The sequence below is a fragment of the Bombus pascuorum genome, chromosome 10 (assembly GCF_905332965.1).
Source record: "Bombus pascuorum chromosome 10, iyBomPasc1.1, whole genome shotgun sequence".
In the NCBI taxonomy this organism is placed as follows: Eukaryota; Metazoa; Arthropoda; class Insecta; order Hymenoptera; family Apidae; genus Bombus; species Bombus pascuorum.
This window is the reverse complement of record NC_083497.1, coordinates 12,963,013-12,984,504: the sequence shown is the minus strand read 5'-3', so window position 1 is coordinate 12,984,504 and position 21,492 is coordinate 12,963,013. Positions and strand designations below refer to the sequence as shown.

General features: G+C 38.6%; 2 protein-coding genes across 5 annotated transcripts in view; one reads left to right on the top strand and one right to left on the bottom strand.

The window, feature by feature from the left end:
• Window positions 1-13,349, top strand: part of LOC132911088 (uncharacterized) — a 189,481-nt gene extending 176,132 nt beyond the window's left edge. For all 4 annotated transcript variants that reach the window (XM_060967481.1, XM_060967482.1, XM_060967483.1 and 1 more), the window contains one exon: window positions 9,001-13,349. In XM_060967481.1, the coding sequence (XP_060823464.1) occupies window positions 9,001-9,288 (288 nt within the window). In that variant the 3' untranslated portion in view covers window positions 9,289-13,349. The remainder of the gene's footprint in view (window positions 1-9,000) is intronic.
• Window positions 13,350-14,534: 1,185 nt separating this feature from the next.
• LOC132911089 (alpha-amylase-like) lies at window positions 14,535-17,857 on the bottom strand. Its single transcript, XM_060967485.1, has 5 exons — window positions 17,629-17,857; window positions 16,613-17,043; window positions 15,855-16,221; window positions 14,823-15,311; window positions 14,535-14,733 (listed from the first exon to the last, which is right to left on the bottom strand). The coding sequence occupies exons 1-5, from the start codon at window positions 17,806-17,808 to the stop codon at window positions 14,722-14,724; spliced, it is 1,479 nt and encodes a 492-aa protein (XP_060823468.1). The 5' UTR covers window positions 17,809-17,857; the 3' UTR covers window positions 14,535-14,721.
• Window positions 17,858-21,492: the final 3,635 nt, after the last annotated feature.

Sequence of the window (21,492 nt, the reverse complement as noted above, 5' to 3'; positions counted from 1 at the left end):
GAGAACAGCAAATGAACCAAAGATAGAAATAAAAATCGCGTGCTTGAAGAAGGCCGACATTTAATGTAACCCGCGAGGAAATGGAAATAGTCCAACTTAAAAGTAAAGGAATAAAATAAAAAAGTAGATCGTCTCATTAGCAGCCGAACAAGAAAAGACAAAACACACCTGAGAACAGATATGTAAATTACAAAACTCGACGAGGTAACTAAATCGAATCGAATCGTCTAAAAATCTTAAAATACAAGAATTCGGTAAATGAATTAAAATACAAATTCATGGTCAAAAATAAAAAAGAAAATAAAAAGGCAGTTAAAAGCTAAAAGTTAAAAGAGAGAGGTATGAAGCGAGATGAAAGGAGGTTGGATGGCAAGAGTAAAGAGCAGAAGGGAAGAAGCGGTGAAAGAGGGATAAAGAAAGAGAGGAGAAAGGAGGAGAGACGGAAGCACAGCGGGAGATAGAGCGTAGCGGGAAGCAGTGGGGCGATGTTGATCTGGTTAGGCTGGTGGGCAGCGGTCGTCGGTACGCCGCGGTCGACGTCGGTACGCCGGTCGTCGGCGAGAGAGGCGCGCGACGACCTCGACAGGGCGTGGCAGGTCACCGGTTCTTGTTCGCTGGTGCACAGTGGCGTAGCCACCGATCGGGTTTAAGGTAGGCCAGCTGCGAGGAATTTCTTGCGTGATTCCATTGCGAGCATCTGTTCTAACCATTCTACCATTGAGAGAATCTTAAAGCGGTCATAGCTGAACTTGAAATTTGCGGGACAAGTAGATCCTTGATTTTCTTGTTTTATCATTTCTATTCAATTTTAATTTTGACGGAAAACCTGATAGTCAAATTTCAATTTCCATTTTCCATTGACATTATAGGAAACTATTTGCTCCTTTTGAAATTTTGTAAAAAATTCTTTGATACGATTACATTTTCAATCAATCTTTGCTTGAATTCTGCTTTCCTCGAACAAATTAAGGTAACATGTAGCAATGAAATCGAATTGTCGATTTTTTAAAACAGAAGAACCTACCATTCGATGCGATTCTGCAGCAGTTTTCTTCAAATGGTAACAGAAAATCAATGCTGTCCGCAAATCGTAGTTTCCAGGCACAAAATTCGACATGTTCAACGCTATTACAAACTATGCTGTTGTATGAAACTTGTATTGTTGTAAGTCGAAAATGTTTGTGAGATGCCAACAAGGACTTTTGGCATCAATAACGCAGTTCAGTGATAACTACATTATCAGCTAGGGCCATCTATAGGCAAATTCCGGTTTCATACTTACGGACCTGATAAATAGAGCTACATGGACGTAGACGATCGATGACGAGGGTTAATATTGAATTTCTTTCGTACTTTGAGCTACCATTGGATATTAAAAAATTTCGAGCGCTGATCGTAATTCCTGATGTGGACAAAGGTGATCGGTAACGAAACGGAGCAGGTATCTAAATTACATCGAATTCGTTTAAAGCATTTAAAAGAGCAAAGATATTTCGTACTACGAAGTTGATCACTTTATGTGATAAAATAGTTTCCAGTAGAACGTTTAGCCGATAATTTGTCAGCGTTATCTCTGCAGATAATTCGATGTACGTTTAGGTCTTGTGTCGAAAATACCATGCGTGCGGAGAAATCGTAAATTCGTGTGGTATTCCTTTATGTAACGATGCGCCATGCTAGGTTCAACCGACGCCCGGAATTTGTGTCGAACAGGTATCTGAAATTCCGGTCACCTTCCACCTTTCGTTAATCGCGACCTTTATCTCGCTAGTAACTCGCGGTAGGGGAACCTTTACATTTCCTAACCTCTGATAATATTCAACGTCCCCATGGAAAGCCTTCCACGCTTCGTTTCTCGTTAATTCATATACTTCCCTGTACATATTATATGCACAAAGAATTTGTATAGCATAGGACGTGATAAGACTATCAGGATCACGTTGGTAAAATTTGGAACAAATGTGAAATTAGACAAAGGGAACTGCATGATATTTGATGCAAGTGTATATCTCACAGAGATCAGAAAGTATTTAAATAATCAATTATCTATTGTATTGACAGGTATCGGTGTTCAATGGGACCATATTTAACATACTTCTAGGAATCGGTTTCAAATTTTATAGTCGCGTCCCATTACGACGGTAATAAAATTTCAAAATGTTTCATATAACACGTAGGATACACTCGCGAAAGTTTTCCATACTAAGTGTTCAAATACTTTCGTGAGTCACTTCCAAACTTACAGAAGCAGCAACGTCTTAGAATCTAAACTCGGGAAAGAACGAAGGTACGAGCGATAGCATTCGTTTTTACAAACTGTATCCGTTGTATGCCCAGTAGTGTACAACCCGACAGGGAGTCATAAACGTAAATTCCGAGCATCGGTTCATCCTAGTTCATTCCACGTCGTGTTTTGCATACTGCAACGCCATATAAGGCGGTACCGTGAGCGCGTAACAGCCCGAAGCGAATGCAGCAGCTGGATGCAATAGCGTTAACAAAAGTTATAACAGCGGTTACGACGTTTTTCGCCTCGTATGTCCCAGATTCGTGCTGGTTTATACTTTGTTCTTTGCGTCGAACAACCGTTCCATGTCCGGCTACAAATGTCACGAAGATTCTCTTCGACGTGTGCAGATTAGCGTATAGAATTGTCAGCTGCAGCAAGATTGCCAACTATATTAGGTTACATCGCAATTATAGTTATTATACGGACGTGCCAGATGTATCTGATACGTATCAGGTTCCTGTGAAATATTTGTCCAAATTTTAGATTATTAAAGTAATGTATGTCAATTGGAGGGAGTGTTGGATTAGAGAAAAGTGAAAGATAATATCCGTATGATTGGAAAAGATATTGAAGTTTCTACGAAAAAGAAAACTACAGCGATAATTATTCCTGCAATATAGAGCTTAATCTTGTAAAATATAATTATATATTCTTTAATGATACTTTTTAATGTTAGTCTTGAGAAACAAATTATTTATTTCTACGTTGATGAAGATATATCGTTAAACAATTTTCTTCGATATTATAGTAATTAGGCAAAGTTTATTACGAGCAGATTATTCTATCATTGCAAGAGACAAAATCATTGGGACTTTTTACATTCAGTATAAAACAAATCTTCCGTATGGTTTTGAAAGATAAATTAAATTTCTTGACAAGTATCTAAATCTTCTTAGATCAAGAATTTTAATAGCAAAAAGCTCATAATGGACCAATAAACTTCCAATGATATATTCCATTATGTTCTCGGCAAATTACTCACCAGGGCCGGCTTGTCATTTGTCAGCGACTAACCATCTTGGAATTTTTCACATATCGTAAAACGTTCATCTCATTAACTCGTCATTGTCATTGCGCAACAGCTGTAGTGACGAGGCTTCTAGATGTCACAGACGCGACTTTTATTACGAACCTACCTCGAAGAACGTGGTATAGTTGATGGAAGATGATTTAAACCCATAGAATAATTAAAGGACGTATTTTACGCGTCGTAAATCGGTGTCGAGAGGCGTTAAATATTTCGCTTTTTACACAATTCATCGTAATTCTCGTAGAAAATTGTACGCGACATGGTGACACGTGCATGATACAAAATTAGACATTTTCGAACGCTTAAAAATTCAAATATTTTCACAATGGTAAAGTAAGCAAAATTAAATAAGGCAATGGAAAATATATGGTAACCATCGTTATCGCTTTAAGCAAAGAGAATACTACCCACGAAAAATATTTGCAACTGTACGAATAGAGTAGTCATAGTTCCATAACAAACGCATGAAGACATTAAAATTCCAGGAAACTAAAATTATAATATATAATAAAAAGGAAACATTAATTTCATGCAAAGTCGTCTTATCATTTATACGAAAAAGGAAGAGAATCTAAGAAAGATCTTGAAACTTAAACCAACCGAAGAACGAGGTATAAAACGTCGACGAGTATCGGCAGTGCTACATTCCATAAATTCGTTCCCGGAGGCCTCGACTCGATTTTGCAACGGGCAAGCTACAGCGACTGTTTTTCCCCATAGAGAAACCGATGGACCGAGAGAAAAGATTCCACGGCTCCATCGCGACCAGTTAACGTGACGCTGTTCCGAGTCGGTGCTCTTCCGAGGTTATAACCGCGGCTTCGAGATCCTTCGGGGTCAAGAATTCGAACTTGGCAAGAAGCAAGCCGTTATTTTTCGAGGAACCTCGATCCTTTTCACGCTCGACCAACACTTTCTGTGGATCCTCGACTGGAAAGAATTCCCCTGTCCGTTTTCATAGTTCTCGCTTCATCGTCGTTTGAATCGCGTTGCAAATAGGACAATGTGATTTCCTTAATACGTTTGCTACCCTGCGGATACGCGTATAATAAGAAATATTATCTTTGCACAATCTTTTGTGAGAGGAATATTCTTTCCATAAAATCGTGTATGTAGGAAATTCTTTGCCTCTGAAAATTTATATCAGAGAAATTTTCTTTCCATAAAATTCTCCATCGAAGAATTATCACTCCCATAGCCTCCCATACGTACAAAATTTATTACGCAAGAAACATTCCTTTAACAAAGTTCTCCATCGAAGAAATATTCCTCGTATAAAATTTTGTAGGGAAGAAACGGTTCTTTTTAGAAAACTTTCTATCAGCGAGATATCAAGGAAAGATAAAGTTTGCCTGTTTCTATCGATTTTTCTCTATAGAAGATCTTCCTTATCCGTTCGAGAATCGCATTGTCCACCGTAACGCGTAAATATGGAATCTCAATATCCAGTTGTGAAACAATAACGTAGAAAAATCATTAAACACACCCTCGAAGCTGTTGCGCTCGAATTTCGCGCTGTCTGGCAAGCGCGCGAGATAAGAGCGTGTTTGTGGAAGGTATAATTGATGCTGGACCCGGTCTGGGATCGCGTTTGCCCTTAAGAGTTTGGAACTGGGTGGAGAAAATATAGGTTGTCTTCGTGGCTGGGCCTTTGGAGGGCCGCGGTCGCCCGCGGTGCAACACGAGGATGATATATTCGCTGCAACTGCAGCTGCACCACACAGACACCACGGCTGGCTCGAGGTTTTGAGAGATTACGAAACTTCTGCTTGTATCCCTGCTCGAAGACAATGAGATGTATGCGCCGAGATGAGATTCCTGTGGATTCTGCCATCTTGAACGTCTGCCCCCAAGAAGGACCTCCTGTCAACTTATCCTCCAACTTTTTTATGGTTCCTTTCACTTTCTTCTTGTTTCTTTGTCAATGCTAGCTTTTTCTAGATATTAGTCCGATATTAGAAGGAATGCTTTCTTCAAAGAAATTTTCCGTATTCGTAGATTTAGAATTTACGATGATATAGCGTTAATAAATTACGTTCTAATCGTCGAGACTAGACTGTCTGACGTATGATATTACGCCCCCGTAAAAAGTGTAAAATTATGAATTACAGTATTTTCCTCTACGGTGTCCAATTACCGAGTAATGGATTAAAAGATTCTAGGCTCCACTGAATCTCCATATTATCTGCATATTAATAATCGTATCAGAAATTACTCTATCGTTCTTTCAACGCAAACCTAACGATCCTCTGTTGCATTTCCAATTCCGGAAACGCTCCAATTACTTCATGAAAATCTCTCAACGCGGCTCATCTTCTTCTTTTCCGTTTCCAATTTTACAAGCACTCCGCTAAATGTCAAAATCTTCGTCTGATCCCAGGCAGAAAGAATTCCACTCGAAAGAAAAGAGCCACGACTCGCATTAAACATCTTTTTTTCTCTTTGAGAGACCGCTGTCGCTTGACAAGATTTCTGCACGCAGTCGGCCAAAACGAACAGACAGACTTCGTATGTAATCTAGCAAGCCTTTACGGAGCAAGGGTGGTAAAAACGATCGGGAGACGGCGGTTTTAATTCATGCTCATCAACGGATCAGGGAAAAATCTCGGTGTTCCGGGAGCAACGTTTTACCCTAAATACATTTTAATGAAATAGAACGTTCTACACGGCGTTGCACAGCTCGACAATTTCCACGCGAACGTTGCACGGTGCAAAAAGCCGCGGTTCGATCAACGAGGAGACATCGTGCACTATAATTTCCTGCTACTTGGGGGCGCCACGGCTCGCAGGCATAATTGATACCCTGATTTCAGAGTGGTAATTCATAATAATCAGCTAAGAGATCGCGAGCAGAAGCCTGCCTTTCGTAGCAACATTCTATTCCGTACCGCAATTTAATATAATAAAAGTACGCCTTTTTCTCGTAGCACGGCACTCGATATAGCCCGACGATTTCTCTACGATGTTTAACGCGCGGCAAAAACATCACGGCAGGTCTCTATTTTGAAAAAAAAAAGGAAAAACGCACGCCGTAGCATACAGAGACACGCGTTATAATTTCCACGTCTTTTGCGCTAGCCTCTCTGATATACTTGCCTTAATAACGAAATAGTTCGAGAGTTTGTTTCACCTGAAGTTATGATAGGTAATACAGGTGCAGGTTTTCATTAGTTAATTTCTACTGGTAATGTGGTATTTTTGCAATGATCTTTCACGGACGGAGGGATGCAACCGTGTCTTGTAAGGTATGATAGAGTAGACAGAAATTTAAAAGGTTTTTTAGGATACTCGGCAATGTTTATATGAAATTTGTAATTTATAACGTGAAAGGAGAGAGGAGATTAAAGAAAGTTTCAGGGATTTGGTGAAATTGAATTCTATTAGATTCTGCGAGCAAAACGTTCATACGGAACTGACCGATACTTGCACCCTCTTTAACTTATTGGAATCACAGAATCATTTTCCACGTCTAATGTATTTAAAGTTTCCATAGATCGCAATATCCAGCAACACGGATAAATATCAAACGCTTCTCTTCAACTTATCATTTTTCTAAAATATTTAGAGGAACGTGCGTTATGATCTTCGTGGCTCGTACGAATATTTCTGATGTAGTTTGTTGCGCTTTGGCCCAAACAAACCCAAACCAGCGCACACGATTCGATCGCGCGAAACAGGCCTCGCGTCTGCATCTAATAACGATCCCATGACCCTGTTTTGTCTTGTACGAGCTAACAACTCGGCTAATTAACGTTCACGAGTAGGAAAACGGTAAGCGCGACGAGCTTCCATTCTTACGCTCGCTCGCTTTCGCATACCGTTAGCGTGGCTATCGGAAATTCGAAACAATGTTGGCCGTGTCGCCCGTGATAGATGGCCCTGTGTATTCCCCGTGGCCGTATTCTGGCGCGATCACAGTGTCAGCTGCAAGGGAGAAACGGGATAATTAGCCGTGCACCGAGCCGCGAGGTTCACGCGAGTAAACGGCGTGTAAAGCGAGAACCGCGGCACGGGATAATTTGTGCAAGTTCGTTGATCCTCCTTCTTGTCCTTTTCTTGTAATTAGTCAGCGAGCCGGCCGACGAGGAATAACTTTCCAGCTACGCTACTCGGTTGCCTGCGCTTGTTGTAACCGTGTGTTGAGAACGGTCGGAGAAACTGGCTTTTTCAAAGTGGCGATTGTCAGAGATTATACCTTGGTTAACGCGCTCTGAAAGTTTGAGTTCCAGTTAACGAAAGGGAACTTTCTAATCGAAGATGAATGTCACAGCCGTTTATTTTATTTAGTTCGCTTCAAGTCTTCCGTAACTTATAAAATTTCATTTTTTATCTAAACAAAGCGTATATTGTTACATGTTTCTTAACACATATTGTAGAATAAGAATGAACGGTTCTCGCTGTAACTTCGCAGGGTTTCGAGATAATTTCGTACAGTGAAAACTCCCATTGGAGCTTCGTTCTCCAAGTCGATGCGAACTGCTCAACCTAGAGATTCACCACCGCGAACATTTATCTTCAAACTCTTTTGCCACGAAAGCCGATCAAAAGCTGGAAACAAATCTAAATCGTTCCTCGGCTTCGTAAAAGCCGACGACTCGATTTACTCGGATCTGGATGTTGGGCTGGCGTTCGCGGAATGCACGAAGACGAGGACGAAGACCGGTCTGGGGTTTGCGTGCGGCGTTCGCGTTAGAACGCTGAATATTTCATTCATAAGCTAGCGATCGGCGTATTCTGTGCTCGCGAACGGAGCGCACACGGGCAAACGATCGTAGTACGGTGTGAGTGGCCGCGAACCGTGCAACGTTAAGCGGGGGTAAATCGCGGCGAGTTGCAGCCGCAATTACGATCGTATGGCCCCCGTGAATGAAACGCCCGTCTTTTTTTTTCTCTCCTCTTCTTCTTCCGCCTCCTTCCTTCGTCGTTCCGCCTCTTTCCTCTTGCTACGTCCTGCATCGTGATTCTATCCGTAGCGGGCAGCTCGAGCCGACTTTTTGCGGAACGGAGGTTTAATGAGCGAGCGCTGCGCGGCGTTCCACGCCGCTGAGGATGCCGCTTGTTGCGCAACGAGAGGAGACACCGCGCGGAACGCGCGACCTTCCGCTGGGTCGAGGGTCACACCACGCGTTCAGGAACACGCGTGGGTTCCGCTGATTCAGACGACCGGTGGGTGCACGCGTGGGTGTCATTGTTCATGATCATTGTGAATGAGCATGAAGAGAAGGTGGTTTTAATTGGCGGAGCGGAGTGTTTGTTTTTGGCATTTTATTTTAAGGTGGTTTGGAGCGTTTAGAAACCTTTTTGTATTTTTCTTGGTTTGAATTATGGTAGAGATAATTCCCATGTCTTTCTGTTCCGCTTTCTATGGATAATGGTCGCGTCTTTCTTAAACCTCGTGTCGCTGTTACATTTATCATTACATCATTCTGAATCACTGAACGTTAATCGCTTGCCCAAGTGCCAAGACAATTAAGAATTTTACACTTTCACATTTGACACGAACTTAAAGGACGGATCGCTTTAATAAATCTATCAAATATCTTTTAAAATCGTTATATACCCTGTTAGGAACTGTGCAACAGAGAATTCTTACCTTTGTATCCAGACACCATCGAATCATTTCCCAATAAGAGGCAAAGCTGTCAAATAGAAATAACCATCGTCCCTGTTTCTTTTGCAGAATTTCCGCGAGCACCGGATCGATGGAGCGGCATTGCCCCTTCTCTCGGAGGATCACTTAACCGGGCCTATGGGAATGAAGCTAGGTCCAGCCCTGAAGCTTCGCGCGCTGTTAGCCCGGAAGCTGGGCGCTTGCACGGTCTGTTTGCACTGTGCACACTGCCATCAGACACCTTTGCCGGCATTGAACGCGGCCGCGGCTGCGGCAGCCGCGTCGCAACAGCAACACCAGCAGCAACCGCAGCAACAACAGTTGCCTGGAAGGCGGCCGAGCAGCACAGGAAACTGACAAACAATGGCGGAGACTCCTCTGGGCCCGGAGGGCACGGTCACGCCCTCCACGGACCCGAACAGGGCCCTTAGGATAGAACGGCGCGTATCACGTCCCATACGCAAGCCGGAAGTCGTCTTCAAGAAGCCCATCAAACAGTGACGCGGACTACGCGACAGCGCGTACACGTGACCGCGGACGCTGTGGAGTTCCGGAGGCTCCGCCTTGTCCTTCATGTTATATTCCTTTTTCCTTGGACGTTCGACAACGAGAAAGAGTTTCGTACATATACATATGTATATGTACATTGTGAGAGCGAGAGAGAGAAAGAGAGAGAGAGAGAAAGAGAGAGTACCTGGAGAAAAATTGCTCCGTCTCGGAGGCGAAATTTCACTTTGCTGCGTTGTACTTACTTATAGATGACTGGCTCGTGGAATCGGGTGAAATCGTGCGTGGGAGTAGGTGATTCTTCGAGAAAGAGAGCGAAGATTGGGAATGCGAAGGTTGAGTAGCCAGAGGACTTAGTTTTTTACGTTGATTCGATGTAGAGTTTGAACTGTGGATAAGAAGTTTGTAGAGGATTTGTTGTTCTCTTAATTTTTGCGATGAAAATGGTATTTCATTTTTTACTTAATTTTTCACAGAATCCTCATTGCTACGTACGTATAAACGCAATTTCGTACGGGCTTTCTTTTTTCGTTCCTATTCATATAACGTTGTTCTGACGAATGTAATGTGCGATCTTGATGTAATGAAATTACATCTTCGGATATTTAAATCGTTAAACTGTAAGCTTTATTTACATTCAAATTTTTATAGTTTTGAACTACAACGATTGTTATAAAAAAGAAGCATAAAGGAGATGTAATAAGTAGACATCTTCTAGTGAACTTCTTATTCGCACGTTGATCCGAAAGCTCGGCAAGCCATCGAATTTAAAATGAAATTTTCAATCGACGATTATCATATCCTTTAATTAAATCATAAACCTTTAGGATGATTACCAGTGCCTGAAACAAGAATACTTGTCCAGAGAATCTGGGCAGCCCGATTCAGAGTTTCATTCGTGAAATCTTCCAACGGTGCGATTCTCTTTAATTTGTAATTCCTTTGTCCGGTTCTTAAGAGACTTGTACCGCTGGCCATGCTAACAGATTCTCTTCGATGAGCAGGAAGTGGAGGGTGACTAACAAGTGTTAGCATTCTCGCGTTCTGCCGCTTATAAATTAGAAATAGACACGCGATGAGCATAAAAGAGATGACGCTGCGTGATAATCAAATTAATTGGGATAGTAATTAGCGATTAGAGCACTTGGTTTGCGTGCTTATTCAAATTACATCCTTCGGTTGGAGAAAAAGAAAAAGAATGGCCAACCGGAAGCAACATGTTCGATTCTTCGCGAGCAATTAACGTGTCAGGATTTCAAGATCGGTTTCACGCGGAACTAATAGCCTCGAAATCTCCGGAATATCGACTTAGCGATGGAAATTAACGTTTTAGAATGATTAAAGCGCGAATTAATGTACATTCTGCGAGATCAACGAAACGAGTGCCTCTATCTTTAAAAAGTCTTCCACAAGGCTAGCCTTTCTTAGATGAACGAAATAACGGAGACGATTGGCAATTTTTAACGCGAGTTAGAAATTCGAAATGCTCATCGATGCTGCTCTTTGTTACCTGAAATTGAAGCTTTCGAGCGAGAAAGATTCATTGTACTGAGAAAAATTATTCGAGTTCTGTTGTACGATAAATTTGTAGATTAGAAATCAAGCGAGTACATTAATTTGCTTGTCTCTGAAATATAAAATGTCCTGGTAATATTTGTAATCATCTTTCGATTGAATTCGAATACTACAGTATACAAGGGATGAAATGTTATATTAAAGATAAGATACAAAATTAATTCTGCGATACTGCGTGCAATTTCATTGCTGCAAGCATTAGAAAATGTCTTTTGGATAACAGAGATTGTAAATGTACTATAAATAATGAAGTTAGTAGCATTGGAAGCGATAATAGTCATCCATGATGAACTCGAATAATTTCGCGCAAACACCGAGTCCGACAAACACAGATCGTAAAGCGTCGAGCGACGATTCTAATCTTCATCGTCGCGTGAAGAATTAAAATCGTAAACGACGATAAGAAATAAAAAGGAAATATTAAATAAGTACATACCGCAGTAGGTATAATATATCGAACGAACTAAGTGAACAATTTGTTGTTTAGTGAGAGCGTGTGAAAAACGAATGAGTGAAACAGTCAGAGCGAGAGAGAAAGTATGCTAATAAGAAAAAATGAAAAAGAGACAACACTTTATTAGCGAAGAAATAAATAAAAAGGAAAGAAGAAGAATTTATGTGCAATAACGACGAAAGGGAATGTTTCTTCGACACGGTACTTATATCTAGCTGTACGATAGGATGATACGTATTTGCTCAAATCGTTGTTTCTTTTATATATTTTAACAAAGTTTTTATATGAATGAATTATAAATGATAAAATATACTAAATTATATTTTTGCTAACGTTCTACGTGCAAACCACACGGAGAAAATCCACGAGCGGGTAACATTCATATACCTATAAAGAATATGTATACGTAACGCACACAAACGCATACATACACGCATAGACACGACATACAGAAACACGAGAATACAAATTAGAAGCCGATACGTTGGAAATCGATATAGATTTACGAGATGGACGGACCCGTAAATATAATTTAGGGAAAACATTGTAAATTAATCTTCTCCCTCTCTTATTTACAACGTTTAACATTTATTTATTTAGCAGTAAACCCGTTGCCTTATTGTATTCATGTAATAACAATTTAGTCGTAAATAGAAAGAGAGATATTCTTAGACGAGCGAGTCGCCCAGGACGGTTGTTAGAATGGAAGAGTTGATAAGTCGTGAGACGAGCAGTATTTTTAGATTTACATTAGCCTGAATTTACTGCAGACTATTATACGTTTATAAATATTATGTATACATACACTTATACGCGCGTTCTCGCGCACAGTACATCTGCTCGTACTTCCAGCTTTCGGTAAATCCGCGATCCTTTACATACTTTGATTGTTACATGTTAGTAGTACGTTAACAATTTAGCGAAACAATTAATGGCATATATAGGATGAGGTTTACAGGAACACGGATTAAAATTAAACAACCTGTCCTAAATATAACTCAAACTGTTATGGTTACCTGCGACCCAAAGATATTCCACTTTTGAGAGTTAATTTTCAATTCTTAGTTGTTTCCTTTCATTCGTTCTTATCGGACAAGTACCAAGTTTCTCGAAAATTTCATTATATTGAACAGACTATCTGCCAAACATTTTGAAAAATGAATAAACGGAAGGTTGGACGACACGAGCGGACATTAACCGAGCTAGCGGCTTTTACTTAAAACGAGATCATTGTACATAATGCTTAAGCATTTATTTATATCGTGCTTTTACAGAAAAAGGACCCGTAGTATTTTATTTAGTTTCGTAGCAGAGGTTCACGCACATCATTACCGCGTTAGCACGAGATCGTTAAATTGTCGGGCAACAGGATCGTTTTGGGGTGCGAACGGACATACAAGTAGCGAGCTACGAGATACGTGTGTTTGTGTTTGCTGGAGATAGAGGAAAGTGGATATAGAAAGGAGAGGATATACAGAAAGGAAAAGTATGAGAGGAAATTCGTATGCATATCGACTTATTTAAAAAATATAAATGAGAGAATATATGTACAGAATGAGACGAGCATGCTGGAGAAAAAGAGGGATAAAGAAGCGGGCGATAAGGCAATCTTGTGATACTTCGATGATTTTATTTTCCACCTATTTTTTTTTTCTTCTTCTTTCACCCTTCGTTTCCTTCTGCAATTTATTTCCGCATCCAATCATTACCATTCCCCCATGAAAAACTTCCTTCCAACATCCTCTTTTTTATTTCTCCATCGCGAGCCTGTCGTGTATTATTTTACTGATTAACTGTCATATTATGTATAGTAGAAATTAATGGTGAAAAGAGAACAAGAACAGTACATTGTTTCTGTTAAAATAAACCTTGTTGAAAAATATCTATGCCTGGTCCAGTTGCTTTCGTCAGACCCGAAATTGCGCGAAGATTATGCGATATTGTACGAAAAATTTCACAAAAACGGGAGTTTAATTTATGGAGAAAAAATACAAAGATTTAAAGGGCAGAGAATTTGGGAAGAAATCTGTTAGTATTTTTGAAACAAATTTATTTTTTATGTGGCACATCTGGTGAACAAAAGTATGGTTTCTGCCATTATCTCACTCAATTGTTAATGCTCGTTCCTCTAACTGCGTTGCGGAAGCGAATCATGTTGTAAATTTGTCTCCAGCGGTGTTCACAGATCCAACCATTGTCTGGGTTGATAGTTGCAGATATGATATTGTCATTGCCACTCAGAGGAGGTCCTTGATCTTTGCCTTGGAAGTCGGAGGAACTCGTCACTCGCGGTGTATAGATCGGGTGGGCTAGAAATATTTTAGTTCAAAATACAAGAGGCAAAGAATCGTAGAGTAAGACGTTTGATAATTGTTAGCAATGGTTCATTAGTTTTGTGGAATTTTTGTTTTTCATCCTATTTTACAGGTTTCAGAGAAATACTAGTATTTTATTTCTACTACACTTAGAATACGTAATTCAATGTTTCCATAGAAATAATTTAATAAAATATTAGAACTCTATATTACTCTCAGATTACGTAATTCAATGTTTTCATTCAAAAGTATCTCAAAATTAAAATCAGAGTATCCCATAAAACATGGAAGGAAAAGTGTCCCTATTTGTATCCTAATGTCTGACAACTAAACGACCTATTCTACTTGCAGAATCACGCTGAGCCTCGTACTGTACTTTGCAAATAAAGCTAACTAAAAGCTTCAAATACCGTCTACCTTACTACAAAATTACTTAACAAAACACACATTTAAATAGATACTCGAAAATTAAATACTTCTTGGAATAAATTACTTTTGGGGGAATATAAAAGCAAATTCTCATATAGGGCTTAGCTTGTACATTTTTCGTGAGTTTTAGTTTTTGAATTCAATAATTACGAATTATGTAAATTTTCGTATTAATAAATTCGAATTATTGAAATAACAATAATTATAATGAGAAAGAGGTCCGTCATTATCTTTGAAACAGACATATTATAAAATTGACGAGTAACTTAGTTTTTATATGTCACACGTAGTAAATAAAAGTGTGCTTGAACTTTAAATAAAAATTATTTAAAAATTATTTATTCTCATAAAGTAGGTACAATGTTTCTTTGGTTACAAGATGCGTTCGCGTGTAATTGTACGTTAGATCAATCTATGTAATACTAACAGGAGACATCGCTTGATATAATGCGAATTTCAGCATCCTTGTTCGTGTCTTTCAACGTTCGCGACGATCGACTTCATACTCGTTTACAGTTTAGCCTGAAAATAAAATATTTCCAATTATCTAATCATTATCCTTAACTTTATGACAATTTATACTCTTTCGATCATCTCTAAAACAAACCCACCCCAACGTGAATAGCAAGAACTCCATCCTCCTCTCCTTTAGTGATTTCGATATAAGCATCGCCATTCTGTTGCACGTTAACAACCTTTCCGGTGCATTTCCTATTCTCCAAGTTACCAGAAATCACGTCACAGTATTGACCAGGAGGCAAGCAGGTCTTGAGGGTGGCTCTTAAATCATTCCGGTCATTGTTAAACGCAACAAATCCAGAATTTCCACGACAGAATGCAATCTGATTGCTGCCATTGTCCCACCAGTTCTTAATGATCGTTCCTTTAACCGCATTGCGGAAGCGAACCATGTTGTAAATTTGCCTCCAACGGTGTTCACAGATCCAACCATTGCCGCAAGTGTTGTCTGGATTGATAGTTGCAGATATGATATTGCCATTGCCATCATGAGGTGGTCCTTGATCCTTGCTTTGGAAGTCGAAGGAACTCATCACTCGCGGTGTACCGAAGGGGTGGGCTAACATGAAGGCGACCGCCATCTGCAAGTAGTTTAGTTCAAAATATAACAGGCGAAGGATCGTACAGTATAACAATAGATAATTGTTAGTGGTTTATTAGTTTTGTGGAATTTTTGGTTTTCATCCTATTTTGCAGGTTTCAGAGAAATACTAGTATTTTATTTCTATTACACTTAGAATACGTAATTTAATGTTTCCATAGAAATAATCTAATAGAATATTAGAACTCTATATTACTCTCAGAATACGTAATTCAATGTTTTCATTCAAAAGTATCTCAAAATTAAAATCAGAGTATCCCATGAAACACCGAGGGGAAAAGCTTCATATTTGCATCCTAATGCCTGACGACTAAACGACCTATTCTACTTGCAGACTCACGCCCTCGCGATTACACGACTCGTGCTACGCTTTACAAGCCAAATGGACGATAATTATCATTCCCAAAGCTCCAAATATTGTCTACCTTATCACGAAATTACTTAAAGGAAAACACTTTTATGTAAACGCTAAAAAATCAAGTACTTCTTGGAATATAAAAGCAAATTCTCACGCAGCACTTACCTTGTACAGTTTTGATGATTTGTAAGTGAGTATTTGATTATTGTCACGTTGCGTGTCGTGATTATCGACGAAAACGAGGGCATCTTGAGAGGGTAAAAGACCCCATTGCTCTCCAAAATTGACGAACCATTTCAAAAGATTGTTACCCCGGAACGAGTTGGACAGTTCGGAGGCGTATTTGAATTCAATCACCACAGCCTGGTGGTTGTACTCGCGTTTAGAAATTGCTTCGCCACCATAATCGATCACTTCTTGGTATATGTATGGCTTGGAATTTGGAGGGAAACCATGCTGAGTGTTCAGGTTCTTTACTCTCGAGTAAATGATGTTCAAATCGCTTGGCCACATGTGCTTGGCAGCATCGATTCTGAATTATATATACTGTTAGCAATTTCCCGCGTAATTTTACATTGTTACATTGAAATAATTTATTTAATTGAAATAGAATAACATAGACTTCTGGTAGAAAAGAACACCTGAGATTTAAATTAGAAATTAAAAAAAATATTATTCCATTTATCGATTCGAGCGCAGCAACATTAAAACACAAATAATTCACAATTTGTGAAATAAATAATTCTTCGATCATTGTTGACAAAAGCTCTACAATTCCAAGTGTTCCTTACCAAAAATCTGATTAACAAATAGTTAATTAATAAATAGCATTTATATTGTAATATATTTTGGCTCTTAAGATTTGTCGAAATGACCAACATTTTTGCTGAAAAAGACAATTTACCCTGAAATACTATACAAACCGGAAGCCAGCAACACCAGCGTCGACAGCTTCATTCAAGAAATTCACCAGCTTTGATCTGACGTATTCTTGACTCTGATCCAAATCATGAAGACCAGTCAGTTCGCAATTTCGCACGTTCTGTGGATCGTTGTAGTTGTTAACCGAGCAAGGTTTATGGAAATGCTGAGAGTGGTAAGGCACTTGATAATATTCGTAGTGGTACGTGTCTGCTCTGGAGATTCCAGTGCCATGAGCATTGTTCCAATTACCGGACATGTGATTCAGGATAGCGTCTACGTAAATTCGGACACCAACTTTGTTGCATCTTGCAACCATATTGATAAATTCTTCTTTCGTGCCGGATCGCGTAGTCCACAAGTAGGAAATTGGTTGGTAACGTTCCCACCATGGTCTGTTAGTGATCACCAGATTCTCTTGTAACGGTGATACCTGCAGTGATGGAGTCGCGTTGATAATGAATTCTATGCATTCGCGAATAAAAAAGGAGTTTAGCCAGTGATATACATATTTAATGAATTTAGAAGAAATGTTTATTTCGAATAAATTACTATGTTGAGAAATATGATTAGCAGGAAGGGATAATTATCTAGTATTCTAGTGTTGTGTTGTGATTATGACACGTGAAAATCAGGTTTCAGATAAAAGTGTTATGTTTGTCTCCCTCTTAAAGATATCGTTTCTCCAATATTTTGTTATGTGTGAAACTAATTAAGCACTTGATCGATAACAATCATAAGTGATAAATTAATCGAACAATAATGCGGCTGAAGATAATCGCTGATAGAGGGCTTTATTGTTATTTACACCTGCGAGAAGAGATTCCAAAACCACCCGAATTTTCTATTAGAGACTTAACTGAAAATAATTCATTTATTCTTTATTCGTATAATTTAATTTGATAACAAATATTCAAGAAATTTTTGTACATCAAACGAACCAAATATATCTCAATTTTCAAAACACCTGGCTTTATCACGGATAGTATTTGTATCGCGAAATTATTTTATTTCATACCTGCACTCCACCGAATCCCATTGGCCCAAGAAATCTTTCGCATTCCTTTGCAATGTCGTTCCATTTCCATTCGAAAAGATGCACGATGGTATCGTGGCCAGGAACAAAGTGGGGGTCTTTGTTCGTGGCTCCACTCGCTGCCAATACAAGTACAGCTAAAAACGTCGCGGTCGCCAACATCGTGGTCAGTTTGTGTTGCAAAATGCTCTGCTTCTTAATATATAACCTATCGTCGCTTACATAATCGCTTTCTGTATCCAAAGGTCTACACCCCTCTGCCACGAACTACGTTTTATCGATACGACTTAGGTCTATTGTCTATCCCACGAAATCATATATGGTACTTATCTTCTTATCGCCGTGACAATGAAACAAACAGAGCTGTTAAAGCAAGCAGAACAGTGGAACCTTTAATGTTGTGATTTTATTCGGTTTAGGATTAATTTTCTTCGATTTTAGTTTAACACGAAATGAAGAAAAAATGCGATGTTGGAAATTTGTTTAGATTAAATAAGAATTCATTACAATTAGCGTTATTTAATCATAGAATCAATTAAAATATCGTCATTGTCGCAAGCAAAAGGTTTTAAATACAACTGTCGTTGCCTAGTTCTCAATTTCGTTGAAAAATCGGTATTCAAGTACCGTATGTGAATGCATTATGGTTACGAAAGATAAGATACGTCTATAAATGTGAAAAACACCTTGGAAGAAGCAATGTATCATTTTTTTATTAAACTGTTGTTTCCCCAAGTATTATAAAACGTGATATTTGTTTCTGAATCGTCATACTGTCTTGTAAAAATGATAATTCGATTGTGTATACACTCTAAATATCTCCACTTTCAAAATATTTGTTACAGAAATATTGCTCTATACGATACTGTTTAATAAATTTGCAATATTTATCACGAATAGATATCTTGACTCATGACAAACGTGAATGAAAGTCATAACAAATGAATAATAATTTATAGAAGTACGTGACTTGCGCGAATAATTAATGCATAATTAATCACAAGTTCAAAGGCTACTAAAAATATATGCTTGGAACACCTAGAGCCCGATTATCGTAATAAAACGCCATGCACAAAGCATTGTTTGCTCAGTTGTAACAAGAAACAAACGAGGTACTTAATTCTCAAATATTTTTAACATTGTTCCTGTAACATATACATCATTCGTGTGCCAAAACATCCTCGTTAAGTTATTTTCAACCTACGAGAAGATTCCCGTTGTCAAGGATCGAATCTGCCATAAAATTCTTAATCGTCGACCTGGTATCCTGAAAGATTTTCGATCGATCGGAGGAAGAACTCGAGTAGGCTGACTCCACGTTTGGTCGAGCATAATTAAGAGCAACCGTTAATTCAGCAAAGTATCAGGCAACGCATCGAGCAGCAACAGGCAGCGATGCTGGTTGTTATCAATGGTCGTGCCGCGTATATCGTCGTGAAGCTTATAAAGTAGCGGGCTGGAAGCGTACGATTTCGCTGCGGGTTACAATTACGAGCGAGGCGCGTAATTAAAAGCTGATGTCCCTCATTTATTAATGCTACCAGACGAGTTCAGCCGCGCTGTCGATGCACGGCTGCGCGGCACGCTCGTTTTAATGCCAAACATCATCGGTCTTCGACCATGGTCTTCTTTGTCCCCACTTCTTCCGATCCGCCAATCTTTCTCCTCGCTATATAATGCGGCGATAATGCTGTAGAAAAATGAAACGCGAAGGTAGGAAATTTAAATCTTCGTATGTATAATTGTATTTACAATTACGTCTGAATGTTGTTATTTATCAGTCTATCTCGTCTCAATCTAGTTCTACTCTATTCCATCCTATGCGTGCTATATCTCGGTTCTCGCTTCCCACATAACATTACCCACGTATATCATAACTCCTACTTCATTTTTCATACCTAATGCCCGTATAGTTTGCATATTAGACCCACGTATCCCACATAGTGTAAAAAATTCATTGTGAAAAATTAGCATTGTACATTGTAGATGTATAAACTGAGTAGTTAAACATTAAAAATGATAAAAATCAAGCTACGATTTTAGGGGAGAGCGATGCTTCCGCGTGCCACCTCTTCATACATCGTATTCTCCGAATATGAAATTGGAAATTTTACTTATCTTGTACTATCCTTATACTTGTACCATCCTTATTTTTACCTCACCTTATACTTACCTTCTACTGACCTTATTTTTACCTTACCTTATACTGACCTTATTTTTATCTTATACTCGTCTTGTACTTATCTCATACTTAAGTTCATCTCACTTTGGTTGAGTCATCGTGTAAACTTAAGCGATTTCTAGAATTTCTTTTACCATCTATCGTTTTACAATCGTGTAGATGTTCACCTCTTATACGTATTTTCCACATCTCATTATTTCTTTGTTTAGGTGGGATTATTGAACTAGGATGTGGAAAAGGGAATGTCAGTCGTACGGTAATGAATGACCAATATGAAGAATGGAATGATGGTGTGGATTAAAGAATGTTAGACGTGGGATGGATTGTTGATGTCGATTTGATATGGGGTGGGGAATGGAAGAATGGAGAAATGAAGAGAGGAATACGAAGTGTGAGACTTGCAAATATATTCTTGTCGAATTCAAGAAACGTTGCGAAGCATTTTAAAGATAATTTTTACGTTCTATCGAGCGCCAGTTTGTCATCTGTGCAGCTCCCTCCAGCATTTGTGTCTCATTTGCATATTTCTACTTTGAAATGCAAACACATTATCGCGCTTATCGGTAAGCTTAATGATCATTGCTCGGCCTGATGACTCAATCAATTTTATGGCCTTCCAGATGATTAAAGTAAGAGGCTAGAGTCCATTTTGGATGCTGAAGTATGTTAAATAAGTTGAATAGATGCAGTTATTCGGCAATCTATTTATTTCGTTCCAGGCAAATCTGTTTGTCGGTTCAATATTATCAATATTATAAAATCAAGTAATTAAGTCACATCGGAAAGTAAAAGCAAAAGTATGTTGCTATTTATCGTAACTGACATCAATGCATTAAGATAATTAGTCAGTGAATTGTTACATTTATCTTGACGTTTAAACAATAACAATTCTCTTCACGGTTATCTATAAATTATGGAAATGTTTATAGTGATTTTCACTTTCACTTTCACTGGGATAAGACATTTTAGATAATTAAAATTTGACTACATTGTAAATGTTTTGTACGAGAGGATCGTAACTATTTCGGCCAGCTGAGTTTATTTGTTACACTCTGTATATTTTATTTAATCCAGGTGAAAACTGTAATATTTTGAAAAAAGCTGGAACGTGATATTTTAACGATATCTGATTAACGTACTTTGAGAGCGAAGTACTTATCATTGCGATAACATACTAGTAGTCCCACAGGTTGGTTTATTGATCGTTACATAGACATTATTAAATGTGTGCATATATTGTACCGGAACACGATACATTTTCAAGTAAAACAGATAATGGAATACAACAAATAACAGGTAGCATTGTTATGAGTAAAAAATACTTCGACAAGTAGCTGATAAATGAGTATTTTTAATAAGAAATTGAATTTCCTAATTTAATTTCAATCGTTTTGTTATTTGCATCGTATAGTAACAGTAGAACGTAATCAACGGTGTATCAAGCACGTTATTGCATAAGCTGCAATACTATAAGTCAAATATACGAGATTATGTTATCAAGTAATTACAATTAATACTCAAATTTTTGCATTGAGTAATTTTGTTGCACTTGAATAATCCCATTTCCTTGTCCCTGGTGTTCATAGATATGTGCTTTATCTCTTATATTTACAATTTACAATTAGTGACACATATACTCGAAAGTCTATCACTACACAGTTAAC